General features: G+C 32.6%; 1 protein-coding gene across 2 annotated transcripts; it reads right to left on the bottom strand.

The window, feature by feature from the left end:
* Positions 1-474: 474 nt before the first annotated feature.
* On the bottom strand, positions 475-1740 carry LOC100251158 (zinc-finger homeodomain protein 2). 2 transcript variants are annotated; one of them, XM_010666939.3, is made up of 2 exons: positions 1520-1740; positions 475-1446 (listed from the first exon to the last, which is right to left on the bottom strand). In XM_010666939.3, the coding sequence occupies exon 2, from the start codon at positions 1442-1444 to the stop codon at positions 626-628; it is 819 nt and encodes a 272-aa protein (XP_010665241.1). In that variant the 5' UTR covers positions 1445-1446; positions 1520-1740; the 3' UTR covers positions 475-625. The 2 variants fall into 2 exon arrangements, with proteins under 2 accessions (XP_010665241.1, XP_010665240.1); XM_010666938.3 differs by having other exon boundaries at positions 1514-1739.
* Positions 1741-17143: the final 15403 nt, after the last annotated feature.

Below are 17143 nucleotides of genomic sequence, written 5' to 3'. Positions count from 1 at the left end.
TTTGGGCCTAAGATTGGTCCATTTCTATATAGATATCCTTATGGAAAACCATCAATATATATAAAGATACAAATTGTCCTTCCACTAATGCTGCTTTTGGGCACAAGAACCACTACACCACACAACTCCATTTTCCCCTCATCTTTTTCCTTTTCTTTCCCCTTATTTTCCCTTTGTATCTCATGGCCTGTGTGCTTGTCGTTGGCTGCTCTTTTTTTCTGTTTCTGAAGTGATTGCCAGTTACTGTTTGATAGAGAATGAGCACTGCCATACACGCCATTGTGTCACTTGCTCTTCTGAATTTTCCATAAATAATAATAAATAAATAAACCATTAATTTTATTTTTCACTTTAAAAAAATTAAGAAAATTTTGAAGAGCTTAAGAATGAATGAGGCATGCGAACGTTAATTATAATAGAAGAAAATTATCATATGATTAAACTACGGGAAATTCATAAATATTTTCACGTATGTTTTAAATGCCATGAAAAATAAGCTATCTCCCATTAATACAAACTACACATAACGAACAACTCAGTCCTTTGGATTAGATTTTTTTTTTTCTTTCAATCATTAGGATTAATACAAAGAAAAATAAACTAGAAATTAATTAACGTCATTACGTCACACTCCGGCAGCTTGGGGCGGCGCCATGGACGGTGGAGGTGGTGGCGGAGGAGGAGGAGGAGACTCGGGTGGAGGTTCTCTGCGGCGGTGTGCATTCTTGTTGTTGTGCATCCACACCTTCAGGACATTACGCTTAATCCCGAGCTCGGAGCAGAACTGGGACAAAACGACGTCGTCCTGCTTCTGTATCCTCCAACCCAGCCTCTCGGCCAACTCCAGCATTCGCTCTTTCTGCTCTTGCGTGAACTTGGTCCTGAATCTCTTGTTCTTCGTCGTCGTCATCATCGTGGCTATCTGCACATCCCCCCTCTCCGGCGTCTCCGACCGTCGATCATACTGCCTCTCCCCATCATCCTGATGATGATGATGATGATGATCAAGGCCACCAAATGCGGGAACACCGAGGAACTTATGAGGAAGCGCATGCACGGAAGCATTCTTCGGGCTGGGAGTGGTGTTATAGAGCAACATGGGATGAGCATGAGGGGGTCCGGGGTGCATGAGGTGGTGATGAAGGTGCGCTGCACCGGGTACTTCCCGTCGATGGAAGTTGCGGTGGCACCCGCACGCCGCGCACGTCAGCGAAGCCGCATCACCTCCGCCGCCACCGCCGGAGGGCATGAACTCGCCGCAGCCGTCGCTGGCATGGCCACCGATGGAGGCGGCATGGTTTCTCATGCACTCTCTGTACCTGGGCTTTACGGCGGTTGCTTTGGGGTTCATGACCATTGGTTTATTCTCGGCGGCTTCATCCTCCTCTACATCATCTACCTCCATTTTGGCGCTGCGTCCGTACGGAACTACGCTCAGCTCCATTCCTTTCATGCCCACAAAAACAAAATCAAATACAAAAAAACAAAAAAGAACAAAATAAAATTGAACAACCTTAACTCAGAGGAAGATTGAGGGAGAAGTGGTGGGTTAGGCGGAAGAATTAGGAGAGATGGTGATTGCGGTTGGCGTAATCATCATTTGGAATGCCGCGTCAAATGCCTTTAAGACCAGGACGGCGTCACACTCGTACTGAGTCAGCTAGGTCACAACTCGGCCAACTCACTCCTCCAACTCAAAACTATTCGATCTTAATTAACTTGATCAACTTATCGCAGCTGAGGTTTAAGCAATATGCCCGAAAAGAGTGATAAACATTAGACATATTTGCAGCATGCACTTTATGAATGTGTCATAAAAATTAAATTTTAATTTTATTATTTTTTATTTTATTACATCTTATCCCACTTGTTAGAATAAATTTTTAAAACAATTTTTTGTTATAATAATTTTTCAGAACAAAAATATAAAAAATATGTTTGACAATTAAAAACTATTTTATATATATATATATATTAAAAACATAAAATATGGTGTTTTTAAGAAAATATTTTTTAGTTTTTTTTGTTATCTTCATTTATTTTTTTGTACTATTATTTTAAAAAAATAATAATATAACTTGTAGAATGATTTAAAATAAAATATTATATATATATAAACATTATTTTTAAAAATATTAAAAAAAAAATTAAAAATATTTTAATTTTTCAAACAAATTTTTATTTTATAAAAATTATAAAATAGTTTTCAAAAACTATTTTTTAAATTTGTTTTTTAAAACAATAGCCAAATATACCTCTTATTTTTATACAAAATTTCAACTATTTTTTATTATTTTATTTTAAAATTTATGATACTCCTAAAGTTACATATTCATAATTAGAAAATAAAATAGAAATAAAAAAAATAAAGTTGATTATAAGAATATTCTTGTAAATTTTATCAAACATCCATTTTTTTTTCAAAATTTATTTATTATAAAAGCGGTTTTTAAAAGTATCATGAAATGGAGTCTGATAGTTTATTTGATTGTATTTTACTTGAATTGGTTTTTGTATAAATGTTTTCTTTTTTGAAAAAATCATTTATGAAAAGATTTTGATTTTTTAATTTTGTAAAATGATTTTAAAATTTTTTCAAACATCTTAATTTCATTTATTAGACTTTTTCCGTTATAAGTAATATTTAGAAGCACTTGAAACTCTTAAGTGATATACTGATATGATGGTTTTTTATTTTTTATTTTTTTATTTTTTTATTTGTGAAAATAAAGGAATTATTCGAGCGTCGGACACCACGTTGGAAATGAAAATCCTCAGCACTGCCATTGGATGAGCTTAATCACGTGACCTCCAATTAATCAACCAGAATCACGGTCCCAGTCGACTCGGGAACTCCACGCACTCACGAGTTAGAGCAGCCTCTGCATCCACACGTGTCCATCGAACAGGAACGGTCTCGCACACGTGAGAGCTCTCGCGCACGTGTCAGACTCCCATTGAGTGAAGATCGCCCTCTGAAGCAAGCTCGTGAAATGTCCATGTCTCATTATCAGAAAAGCGGGACCCACCCACGTGGGTTTCTGATAACCTCATCAGAGCATCCGACGGCCCTGATTCGCTGACGAGATCCACTGGTATGGGCTTTTCTGCTGGGGTTTAATCCCACACGTCACGCTTTTCGCGCCATGCCGTGGGCCCCCCACCCATCTGGAGCGTGGCTTTCAAGGTAACAGACCTCCACCACCACCACCACCACCGCCCACCGCCCACCCCCACCGCCACCGCCCACCCTCTCCTCCTCCTAATTAACTGACACCTGACACATGTAATTATTTCTCCCTCCAAATAATACAACTTTCGCTACCAAAGCAAAGACTCGCTGCGTAAACGACCACGGGCCACCCTCACTCTCATGGAAAGTGGAAACTTCATGGCCTTGATTGCGAGCGCGTGCGGAAGTCTCAATACGTAAGAGAGTGGGAGGCAAAGCGAGTATTTTAGTGATTACGGATCTTACGGTTGAATAATCGGGTACAGGATATCTCAGGACACAAAGCCAAATCTTCAAACAAGGTGTCATGGTCACAAGTACCATTATCCATCTTTTGTTGTCTTCCTTAGAATTTCTTTCAAATACTGATGAATGAATTTTGAATTTCCATTTTATCCACTATACTTTTATATTAAATCATATAATAATAATAATAATAATAATAATAATAATTCAACGGTAAAATAAAATATTATACATCTTGCTATTTTTTTTTTTAAATTAAGCGCGGATATATTAGGAACGGGTCAAAATAAAAAGTATATGATAAAATTTTAAAAATAAATGTATATTGGAATCACAACGTGTTATAAGTTTTTTTTGTCTTTGTATCTTTTCCGTTCTTTTATGTCTTGTACTTTGCGAAGGAAACTCAATGAATTGTAATCTTAGTTCTCGTTGCCATGTTTTCCAAAATTTATTTTTTATTTTTTAATTTAAAAATAATTTTAAAAATATGATAAAACGTATCCATAATTTTTTTATTTTTAAAAATTAATAAAAATAATTTTTACTTATTTTCTAAAAATAATTCTTTATTTTATTTTGTTTATAAAAATTATTTCTAAAAAACAAGTGTTAAAATTTTTTAAAAAGAAAAAAATATATTATTTTTCAATTACACGCTCAAGTAGATTCTTAAAAATTTAAAAATAGAAAAAACCTTAAATAATTAGAAATATTTTTTAATTGTAATTGTTGATAAACACACTATATAAAAGAAAATTAAAGGAAAAAAATTTAATAAATAAAGAATTAATGTAATTAATAGTATAGATTTTATTATTAAGTAATTAAAGAAATAAAAATTATAAAATATTATACACTTGAAACCCCCGAATGAAGAAAATCTAAGAAATTAAAAATCAAATTCAATAAAAATTTAAACATTTCTAAATTTCTTACTTTCTATTTATGAAAAAAAAACAAATAATTTTTTTTTATTAAATCCAAATTTATTTATTTTTTAATTTTCTTTATTTGATATTTTCCTTAAAAACTCTTCAAAATTCAAAACAATAATGTCCCCCATTTGCCTTTCATTTGACCATCTTGTATAGCGAAGAAGAATTGGTGGGTAGAATGTTTTGAATTTCTATGTCTCCAATGGTCTTTTTAATAAGGGAAAGCAGACAGCCACAAAGTACAATAAGAATGAGAAGTGGAGGGTAGGGTGAAATCATGGTAGCTATAGACACAAGGTTCAATGGGTTCCATTATTGCCAAGATTCTTCCGCCATTATTGGAGTTTCATAATTTTCTAAGGATGAATTATTAAGAGAATAAAACATGAGAAAAAAAACAAAATACATAAAGTAAATATTCTTATGATTTTACTCTTTAGTGGCATTTTGGTGGAGGAGCAATTTTGGGCTTTTGAAGATGAATGCTTTGTCCTTTTGGAAGTACAATAAGGTATTGTCGGTCTTTAGAAGTGTGAAAATTCCGTACATGAACTGAAATTTGCCATTAGAAATGTAATGGGAAAGTTGTGCTTTGGGCTTCTCATCTCAACGTAATATAATAAACATTTAATATGAAAAGTATTATCATTTTTATGCACTCCAAATCGGCTCCATCTTCTATGCCCAAATTATCCTTCCGTTTCTCCGGTTCAACATCATCCCAACCTCCATGTCACTCTCTCTCATTTTGAAGTTTTTTCTCATCTTTCTTCACTCATGAAAACTCAAAATTTCTCTCATTTCAGTTTAAAACTCAAATCCAAAACTCTAAGACTGTGTCAAAACGCGCCTTTCAACTCATCTAGGCACCATGAGAGTCTAAGAGAATCTGGGAAAAATGAAATGGAGCTCGGGTGGAGAGAGTAGGTACCCAAAAACCGAAACCCTAACCTCCAAATGCGTCCTAGACTCGTAAATCTGTGTCCAAGATAACTCTATCAACAAGAAATAACACCAAACATATCTCCTAAACCATTAAATCGACGAAGCCCCTAAAGAGCTAGAGGAAACAATGTAGAAAATGAAGCACATGAGACTCTTAAAGTATTAGGTCCCGATGAACCGGTCACTGTACTTTAGGTACTACCTTAATAGGTCTTAGGTATGACCTTAATTTACCTTAAGTATGACCTTAATCTACCTTAGGTACTACCTTAGTTAAACTTGGGTATTATCTGTGTGAACCCTCAAAACTTCATTTGTGGATATTACTTCATTTGTAACCTTTAAAGTATGTCATTTTGTGATTAATTAGTGTGATCAATTGATTCAACTTTGGCATTTTGGTGATTGCACCTTAGGTACTACTTTAATAGCCCTAAGGTACTACATTAACTGACCTTAGGTGCTACCTAAGTAAAACTTGGGTACTACCTATCTAAAGCCTTAGAACTTCATTTGTGACCTTTAAAGCACACCATTATGTGATTAATTAGTGTGGTCAATTGGTTCACTTTTGGTATTTTGGTGACTGTACCTTAGGTACTACCTTAATAGCCCTAAGGTACTACCTTAGTCTACCTTAGGTACTACCTTAACCAACCTTAAGTACTAACTAAGTAAAGTTTGGGTACTACCTATCTGAAGCATCAGAATTTCATTTGTGGATATTATTTACTTTATTCTTGACCAAACCTCGATCGGAAAGGGATAATCGATCGATCGATTTTATGTCTAAAACTGAAAAGGACACTAACCTGCTCTTAGACAGTTGAATGAGCTTAACTAAGGTAATACCTAATGTCGTTTAAGGTAGTACCTAAAGTAGATTAAGGTAGTACCTTAGGGCTATTAAGGTAGTACCTAAGGTACAGTCACCAAAATACCAAAGGTGAACCAATTGACCACACTGATTAATCACAAAATGACATGCTTTAAAGGTCACAAATAAAGTAAGTAATATTTACAAATGAAGTTTTGAGGCTTCACACAAGTAATACCAAAGTTTAATTAAGGTAGTACCTAAGGTCAATTAAGGTAAATTAAGGTCGTACCTAAGCACTTTTAACGTAGTACTTAAGGTATAGTCATTGGTTGAGGTCCGGTTGACCGATTCATCGAGACCCAATACTTTAAGAGTCTCTCGTGCTTCATTTTCTGCACAGTTTCCCTTGGTTCTTCAAGGGCTTTGTCGATTTAATGGTCTAGGAGAGATGTTTGGTGCTATTTCTTGTTGATAGAGCTATCTTGGACACAAATTTTCCAGTCTAGGACGCATTTGGAGGTTAGGGTTTCGATTTTTGGGTACCTACTCTCTCCACCTGAGCTCTATTTCGTTTTTTTCGAATTCTCTTGGACTCCTATGGCTCCTAGATGAGCCGAAAGACACGTTTTGACATCGCCTTAGAGTTTTGAATTTGAGTTTTTGAACTGAAATGAGAGAATTTTTGGGTTTTTGGGAGTGAAGAAAGATGAGAGAAAGCTTTCAAATGAGAGAGGGTGACATAAAGGTTGGGATGATGTTGAGCTGGAGAAATGGAGGGACAATTTGGGCACAGAAGATGGAGCCGACTCAGAGTACACAAAAATGATAATACTTTTCATATTAAAAGTTGATTATCATATTTCCCATTGTTGGGTTTCGAAAATGCTATTATGTCGGGATGGGAAGCCCAAAGCACAACTTCCCCAAATGTAATTGTGGGTCTATGCATATTTTTAAATTTTAATTGCAATGCTATTTGGTAAATTTTAAAATTAAATTAGAACATATATTGCATACTTATAGACGCATTGTCGAGCCATAAAGTTCTTTGATAAAAAAAGAAATAATCAAGAAAAAATATCCATGAATGATGAAAATATCGTTTTTTATGGATATATTGATCATTCAATTTTACAAATATATTAGGAAATACTAGGGAAAATTTTGATATAAAATATAGATGAGACAAAAGTTTATCAAAATTCAAAGAAATGTTTTTTTTTTTATATAAAAAAACTCTAATAAATGATATCAAAAGTAATAATAACGCATTACGGGCATTTTGTTGAAAAAAGTTCATATGTGTTTGATATAATTTGTGATATTCAATAATAATGTTTAAAATTTTAAAATATATTTTATATACATCTATCTAATTTTGATGTATTTAATGACATGGAAAAAATAATAATACATGTATAATTATTTTTTATTTTAAAATATTAATAATTTTATTTATAAATTTATATAATTATTATATAAAACTTGTGATAATTACAATTAATTTATTTTCAATATAAATACATAATTGTAAGATATTGACGTTTACGAATTTAATATATAAGTTATGTTTGGTTTTGAAAATTTTGAGGAAAAATGTAAAAGAAAGAAAACATAAAAGAAAATAAAAAATATGTTAAAAGTTAATAAATTATTTTTATTTACTAATTTAAACTTATTTAAATTATTTTAACTCATTGATATAAAAATTAAATAATTTAAAAATACATCAAATTTTAATTAGTTTTAATTATATTTGATATTTTTCATAATATAAAAAAAAATCATTTTTTTTCCTTAGTATTTTTTAACCACTAAAACATAATCATAATCTTGTGAAGATAGATATATACAAAGTAGGCATTCCAAATCGCTTCATGGTGGTCGGGGTTCAAACACCAATTCAAATTATTTTCGTTCAAGCATAAACTGCAATAAACATCAAGTGCAACTTGGTGGGCTGGGCTGGGAGGCAGGACAGGAGTGGGCTTTCTTATCCGCGTGAGCCCAATAAACATTTTAAAATTTTAGAATTCAAAACATAAAATGACCCACGTGGCATGGATAAATCAGTATTCCACCCGAAATATCGGGAAAACATCGATGATAAATTGCTTATTTGGTTAAGGTCCATAAATCGGTATTCCACCCAAAATATCGGGAAAATATCGATGATAAATTGTTTATTTTGTGGAATCGTTGAAGTTTTGAAATTTCTCCTACACTTATTAGGTCGGAGACTATATATCTTAACACTTTCATCCTTGATTATAATCATACAACCATTAAAAAGTCGTGGAACTATATAGAACTCTATAAAAATGTCTTTAATTTTTAATAAAAATCCAACACAAATAATAATCAAATTAAAAATATAAACCTATACTATCTAATTATTAAACATGTAACAAGTCTTCAACCCATTGAATAATCAGATTAGTATTTAATAATAAAATTGAGTTAGATTTTATATTAGTCTATATGATTAGTGTTTCAATCATGTATGTTTAATTATGATTTAATTGACTTATTTATTTAAAAACAAATTTGAAATGAGTAAAAAATAAGTTAAATAGTTTAAAGTTATAATTAAGTTAATTAATATGATTATTAAATGAATCCATTCGGTTTCGTGTTATGCAAGTTGACCAAAAACTATCTATTTATTAAATGAGTTATACAAGTTGATATGAATTTGATCCAAACCCAATTATACTCAACCCAAACCTACAAAAAGCATGTTGGATTTAAGTTGTATTGACAAATCATATCAAAATTTGTTACCCTTAATTATATGGATATATGTGGCTTATTATAGAGCCATGTTCTACAAAACTTGAAAGACACTCCAATAGACACTCCAATTATGGGATGTAATGACATGAATTTTTAATAATATGTGATATTGATTTACTTAGATTTCAATTAGTAGATTGGTTAGTCATATGGACCCATATTTTTCATGTTGCCCCACTTGATGACGAGATTCACTTTTTAGGTGAAAAACCATATTTATAAAAAACTAGAATTGTTACTTATTTTTATTTTTTTTAAAGGGAAATAAAATAAGAAACTAAAAAAAACCCTAAGAAAAATGACTTCTTAAACTTTTGGAAAAACGTATATTTGAAAAAATCCGAGTTTAAGTATGAGGATTAGGTTACCTATCAAAAAGATACCTAAAAGATAGCACCCCTTTAAGTTTTAAAAAGGTCTCTACCGAGTAAATTGAGGGAAGTATGATAATTAATTTATTAATTGAAGGTACCAAGGAATGCTAAAGGTGATTGCCTAAATTCTAACAACATATTAAGATGTCAAACAATCATTTCAAGTCACAAGTATAAAGGAGGGATAATGTGCATACCTGGATTGCAACTCATGCACTATCATAAGACATCAAGGTTAGTTTGAATATTTATCATTTAGATCAATAGATCCAACAAAGCAAGCCAAACAAAGGATAACCAAGCAACCAAAAAAAAGAAAAAAAGAAGAAGAAGACATATCAAGCATGATGATTCTCACACATGTGACATGCATATATATGGAATTTAAAAGTAAAAATGAGGGGTTTACCTAAACAGCATAGGTTAATTACAATGCGCTTCCATAAAACAACTGGAGTTAGAATAAATTACAAAGACAAAAAAAATCATATCTCATACTAGAAAAAAAATCATAAAACAATGAGATTCTAAATTCTAGCATGCATGATATATGTATAACATAAAGGAAATGCCAAGAGTCTAAATAAAATATTGCATATTCACAAGGGATATGCATACAATTCATTATTGAAGCTAAACCAATGTGCAAGAGAACTAGAAACACTAGTGTTAATTTTTATGTCAAACTACCTAGTAAGGGATAAAATAATTGTAATAGTAAGAATAACCTAAATAAATATCTAGAGGCATAATTTTATCGTGAGATAGATCACACAATATCCTCAATATGCCTACGTTATAGAAGACAAGTCAAAGTTAAGTCATGATATGTCCAAAAACTCCATATTAAATAATAGAGTAAGTGTTATATAGAAATTTTAGTACACAACCAGAATAGTAGGGTTCATAAAATAAATCCTAAAAAAATATCTAGAAGGTGAATTTAGTGACAAGAATTTTCAAGAAACATCCTCTATTGTTTAGTTCATCATCCTACTAGCCAAACAATCATTCAAGGCCTAGATTAATTCCAGAATTACAAAAGTTATAGAAGGTTCAAAACTGATAAGAAAGCAATGACATGCATTAACCATTTTTTTGAAAATAACCAAAAGTCTCCTAAAATCATATAAAAAATCACACAAATCAATCAAGGTGTAAACTAAGAAAACAAATAGAAGACATGCAAAACAATTTTTAAACATGTTATATGTCTAGAATTAGTCTAGTAAAGTGGGTACAACTTCAGAAAATCATATCTCATACTAGAAAAAAAAAATTCAATGTTTTATATGTCAAAACTCAATTTTAGAAAGTCAAGAATTTAGAAAAAAAAAACCCTATTAAATAAAAAAGATTAAAAATTCACCACCTCCATCACATTGAAAGATTTTTATCTTCTTGTCAAACTGATTTTCAACTTATCTTTGAAATTTAAGAAACCAACTAAAAAAATCAGATTTTCTTTTCAAGGGAAACAACCATGAAAAACGAGTATGATCATCAATAAAAAGAGCATAATACTGAAAATTTTGAGACGAACTAATGGGGGCAGGATCCCACAAATTGCAATGAATTTTATGTAAAGGAAATTTTGAAATAGTATTTCATTGTCCAAAAGGCAATTTACAACTTTTGCCTTGTTGACATGAAACATAAACCATAGGCCTTTGAATCCAATTGAACATATTTATTTTATTTTTAGACCTTAAAATCTGTGAAACTCGAAGACTTCAATGTCCAAGTCTTTGATGCCAAATACTTAAATTTGTCGTAGTCCCTCGGATAGCACTCAAAGCAGCTTCTTTGTTTTCTTTCAAGGCATAAAGATTGCCCTACCTAAGCCCTTTCGCCAGAACCTTGTTGTCCTTGTCCTTAACAACAAAACCATGAGAGTCAAATTCAAATGAACATTGATTATCAATGGTAAGTTGTCCAATAGATAGAAGATTTTTCTTTAAGTTAGGCACAACTACAACATTTTTTAGCTTCAACTTCCCATGGTTAGTAGTTAAGGAAGTATCACCAATATGTGATATTTGAAGCCCTTTACCATTACCAACAAAATTTTTATCTAAACCTTTATAGGTTGTAAGTTGGTCGAGTTTACTTGTATTGTTTGTCATGTGAGAGGTGGCATTCGGAGTTTGCATAAAAGTTTGGATCTGTAGTGTCACTAATATTTAAGGTAGCTAGTGCTTGAGGACCTTCATCAATATGGAAAGCTTGGTTATATCGATCCCAACATATTGCAGCTGTGTGATTTGGTTTGCTACATATTTGGCATATGATAACTACTTTATGATTTGATCCTTGTTTAAAATTATTTCCTTCTTATTCTGAGTTTCCCTACAGGATACGTTGCCTCTGATGAAGCTGATGACGATCTTGATTGTTGAATCTTAAAGGATTATTTTGTTGAGCACTCTGCCTCTCTTACCATAGGAGACACCTCTATTTCGACCACTAAATGTACATCTTCTTCTAGTACCCTTGCTGTTTCTTTGTTGATTGAAGAAGGCTTGATTGTGGTTAAGGACATATTTTTCTTCTTTTTCTTTAGGTATAATATTAACTTGTTCATGATTTTGAAGAGCAAGAATGAACTGGTTAAGAGTTGGATATGGTGGTTTAGTAAGCATTGCAGTTCTGAAATTGGCATACCTAGGACCAAGACCTTGTGCTAATCGAAACACTTTTGTCTTCTTTCGGAAATGGCTTACCAATGGCAGCTAAGTTATCACAAATACCTTTAAACTTTGTGAGATATTCATCAAGTTTCATTGATCATTTCTTGATTGCATAGAAATTGTCCTTCAATCATGATTCTTTTTCTTTGGTTGCGGATAACAGTTGTTCTTTAATAGAATTCCTAATATGTTGAGCAGATTGTCTTCCAATGGTGATATTAAAGATATCTTGTAATGATCGGGTATTTTAGGTCATGTTAGAATTCTAGTTTGAAAAGTCTTCTATTTAATGGTAGTTGAAAATTCAAAAAAATGAAAATAAAAATGATTGGAGAAGTGTCAATTTTGAATTGGCAGAATTTGAAATATTTTGTTGGTCAATTAAGCGAGTTGAATTTTTTGTGTCATGTCAGCTTTATGGTAGAAAATTTCTTACGATCATAGAAATTGAAAATTTCTGAAAACGAAAAGCAAAAATGAAAAATGAATTAATTAAATTAATTATAACTAATTAAGTAAAAATTAAATTAAACTGCCTAATAATAAATTTGAGAAAATTAAAATTTTTGGGATAATGTTTAATAATTTATTTTGTGTGTTGTTAAAAAAAAAAAAGAAATGAAATGAAATGAAAAATAAATTAAGAAAAAAAGTGAAATGAATTGAAAAAGGAAAACAAAAGAAATCAAAATTCATAAGCCTTTTGAATAGTGTTGGCCCATGGGCCACTTAGTGGCTGAGAGGTTTAAAAGCAAAAAGAATAAGAAATGAAAAAGATAAGGAGGAAGGGAAAGAAGAAAATGAAGTAGAGTGGAAGAGGCTCTCTGGTGCATGGGAGAGCAACAATGTCGTCTACCTTTGGTCGGTTGTTTCGACGGCCAAACGAGCTTATTTTCACGTGAAATTTTGAGAGAAAGTTCTACTCGATGTGAGGAACATTTCTACGGTGACTGATTTTGTTTTCAATAGTCCGATTGTTAGATTTGTGGTAGGAAAACTTAACCCTAAAACTTTTATTTAATGTACTTTTTTTTATAAAAAAAAATTATAAATCTCGTTGTTGGAAGGTAAATAAGTAATATTTATGATGTAAGAAAGTTTATTGGGTGACTTAGGAATTTTCCTTGGGATTTTTGTGTGATAAGGGAAATAATTGTATTTGATTGTTGGAATTATTGGGATTGTTGAGAAATAATGGAATGTTGGTGAAAATTATGCTTAAGTGATGTTTGAATTATTGGAAATTTATTTGGTTATTTTTAGTAATTTTATTGTAGAGAAAATAATTATATTTGATTATTGAAATTATTGGGGTTGTGGAAAAATTATGGAATTTTGGTATATATTATGTTTAATTGAGATTTGAATTATTGAAAATTTATTTGGTTGTTTTTGGTAATTTTATTGTGGAGAAAATAATTATATTTGATTATTGGAATTATTGGGGTTGTTACCAAATAATGGAATTTTGGTATGATTGTAATTTCAATGATAGTTGGACTAGTTGGAATTTTATTTGATATTGTGATATTTGTGAATGAGGATAATTAACCTCATTGCATTTCATTTGCATCATAGTTATGTGAATGAAAAATAAAAACTATGAAAAGTTCATGAAATGGAAAAAGAAAGAAAAAAATAAAATAGTAATGAAAAGTAAAGATCTGTGTGAGGCGAAATAAGAAGGGAGTGAGATCTCTAGGGTGAAAGACAAAAAAATCTACCCCGGGAAGACTTTAATGGGGAGTGTATTTGGGTACGGACGCGTATCCTTCAGTGAAAGCCCGAGAACGATAGTGCATTGCATGACTATGTCTTACATATCTAAATGCATTTTATTTAAGTGTTGAATTGTTATAATTATAGAAATTAAAATATGTGGGTTAACGTGATCAATTCTGGTGGAATGTTTCTTTTGTGTTCACGTGAACCTTAGTAATTCCAAATTAACCCCTTGGGTGTAAGGCACCCTACTGAGCAATGTGGAATGCTCATCCATTTCTTCTTATATCTTTTTAGATGCAGTGTGACTCCTGAAGATCCACAGATGAGGCGGGAGGACTTCATGATGCCCTAAGAGATCTTGGAGTAGCCTAGTGGATTGTAGTGTATTTGTTATGTTGGTTTATTTTGGAACTTGCATTAACAAACTTTGAAACCATATTTTTGTAATGAGACTTTATTATGATTAATTTGCTCAAATGTGAACTCTTATTTCTAGACTTTAATGATAATTATTATATCTTGTTACTCTTGAGTAGTGGTTCGTATGTTGATAAATTAGATTGTCACTTGGAGGGAGCTCTAGTGTGATTTATGTTTAGGAAAAAAAAAAAAAAATTCAAAGCGTTTTGGTTGACTGCCAACATGGATTAGGAGGAACCCTTGGGGTCAAACCTTTGACCTGGGGTTAGGGGCCAAATTTTGGGTCGTTCGGAATTTAGGTCGTGACATATCTTTTGTTATTAGCCTCATAAGCCAAGACATTAGGAGGCCATCATTGTTCACCTAGATTGCATAGCTTGGATTCACTTCCCTCATGCCATTTTCATTCTCTATTTCTTCTGGTGGAGCACCAACATCTGTGAGGTGATTTTCAAGACCAAGACTCTTGATTAAAGGTAGAATCTAAGATCTCCAAAGAAGATAATTCGTAGAAGATAGCTTGACAGATACCAAGCTTGCACACTGGTGAAAAGATTGAATGGTGAGGCAAGGTTCTGAAACTGAATTCTTGGCCGTGTGCTCTGATACCATAAAGAAGTAACATGCAAAGACTGGTACAAGGGAAGGTAAGTCAATTGATTTAGCTTGAGTTTAGCTAATCAATTGAGCTATGCTATTACATATGGAAAGAATAGGATTTGTTTCCTATTTATAAAGTAAACCAACAGCCGGATGATTCTCAAAAGATGCACTAGCCCTTGGCTGTTGGCTCCTTGTGGTGAGCTGGAGTTTTGACTTTTATCAATTGCTAATTTACATGTGAATCAATTTCCTATCGCTTGTTTACCTTTTTATATTTAGCCTAAAAAAAAAAAAGAACACCCATTTCTTTTCACGTACCCATACGATACTTGTTTGGGTCAGTGGACATAATAGATTAGAATAAGCAAAATGACGTGGTTCTCCATCCATGCACCAAACAACCAAGGGTACCCAATCCTGTGGAAAACTCCAAGCAAGCCCTTTTTGACTTGTACAAGGTTGAAACATCAATACTAAAATGCGTGTATATGCGTACAAGGTTTTGGTCCTATATTTTGAATTTTCTTACCTTCCTGGAACAGTCCCTCCTCCGTTTACTCTTCTCACATGGGTCACACCACAACATAATTGAAACTTCGTCTCCACCCTCAGTTCCTCCACCTCAGATGAATGGACGGACTCAGGCTCTTGGGTGACAACATAGTGAACTAAGAGAAGAGTATCAAGTGGATATGGATTCATAGATTGAGACAGGTGTTGGAAAAAGGGGATGAATGAAATTAAGTAAATCCATTGAATTAAGTAAATTCATTCATTTTTCCAGAATTCTAAGAGTCTCAAGAAGCCAAATTCATTTTGGCTTTCTGAACTTGTCTGTGTTCTTCCCTCCTTGAAGTCTATAAATAGTGGTAGACTTTCTTTCAAAAAAAAAAAAAAGAAAGAACAGAAAAACTTTGGAGTATTGTCAGAGTGTTGAAGAGTTCCTTCCTTCCGTGTCCGTGATAGAGTTGAACAATTTCCAGTTCGCCGGAGTGGCTGCAGAGTGTTGTTGCTGCCATTCGAAGATCGTTTTATCCTGGGAGACAGACGCCTTGCGATTCTCAAAGCACCTGTGGAGAAGGCGAATATGTTTTAAGGAGATTGTGTTTTCCACAAGACTCGGTTTAATCTTCTTCCTTAATTCTCTGTTTTTTTTTTCCTTTCCAGTTTTCTTTTATTTTCTTATGAACTAACCAGTGTGTGCAGTGTGGCTGTCTAACATTCTTAAAACAGATTTTTTCAAAGGAAAACCAGTGGTTGGTGAAAAGGAAACAAGTTATCAGGAAGAAGAAGAAGAAAAAAAAAAAAAAACCAGTGGGAAAAAAAAAAAACCCGCAAGTTTCTGGAAAAGGAAAAAAAAAAAAAAACAAAAGATAAGTTTGTTGAAATTGGGTTTATCTGAAAAAAAAAAAAAAAAAACAAATCTGAAAAAAAAAATTTTCAAATTTGTGTTTTTTGTTAGAAGAAAAAAAAAAAAAAACAACCATTTGTTACAAAAAGAAGTTTCGAACTCTTAACCTGAGCCCTTTTTCTCATGCTCAACTCAGTAAGACACCATTGGACTGTGACTCATGTTTTTTTTATTATGGGAAAAATACCTTCTTATAAAGTTTGTACCAAGTCTTTTGAAAATTTGGAAATTATGATACAAAGAAGTTCTGTCTAAGGTAATTGGAATTTAAGCGGGACCATTTGTGACCCCTCCAATTTCCTGGGAACTGGATATTCTGTCTAAGGAAGCTAGTCCTGGTCTGGGTCATTATACCCCACTAGTCTTTCCTGGGAATACTCTGTAAAGTGATTTTCAGTTTTTTTTTTTTTTTTTTTTTTTGGAAAAAAAAAAAGAAAAAGAAAAAGAAAAAGGAAAAAAGAAATTGACACATTTTCTTGGATGTTTCAGAAAAATGACAACTGAATCCGATAACGTTGTTGTAACTAAATTAGCCCTAGTGGCAACCCCTACTGTGGCCCAAGTGCCAGCGATGCCTACTGCTGTACCAATCTCTGTCTCACCAGGAGAAAAACCAGAGAAGTTCAGTGGACTAAATTTTAAAAGGTGGCAACAAAAGATGTTATTCTATTTGACCACGTTGAATCTTACAAGATTCTTGACTGAGGATGCTCCTAAGCTCAAAGAAGACGAGCACGATATCCAAGTCATCAGTGCTATAGATGCTTGGAAACATTCTGACTTCTTGTGTAGAAATTATGTCATGAATGGTTTAGCTGATTCGTTGTACAATGTTTATTCTGACAAGAAAACAGCTAAGGAGCTATGGGAATCTCTAGACCAGAAATATAAAACTGAGGATGCCGGGGCTAAGAAATTTGTTATGGGTCGCTTCCTCGACTAT

The sequence above is a fragment of the Vitis vinifera genome, chromosome 18 (genome assembly GCF_030704535.1).
Source record: "Vitis vinifera cultivar Pinot Noir 40024 chromosome 18, ASM3070453v1".
In the NCBI taxonomy this organism is placed as follows: domain Eukaryota; kingdom Viridiplantae; phylum Streptophyta; class Magnoliopsida; order Vitales; family Vitaceae; genus Vitis; species Vitis vinifera.
Note: the sequence above shows the minus strand (reverse complement) of the source record. Positions and strands in the feature narration are given on the sequence as shown.

Bases quoted from the DNA above. Each gene is read 5' to 3' on its own strand.
- LOC100251158 (XM_010666939.3), bottom strand. From the start codon at position 1,444: ATGGAGCTGAGCGTAGTTCCGTACGGACGCAGCGCCAAAATGGAGGTA.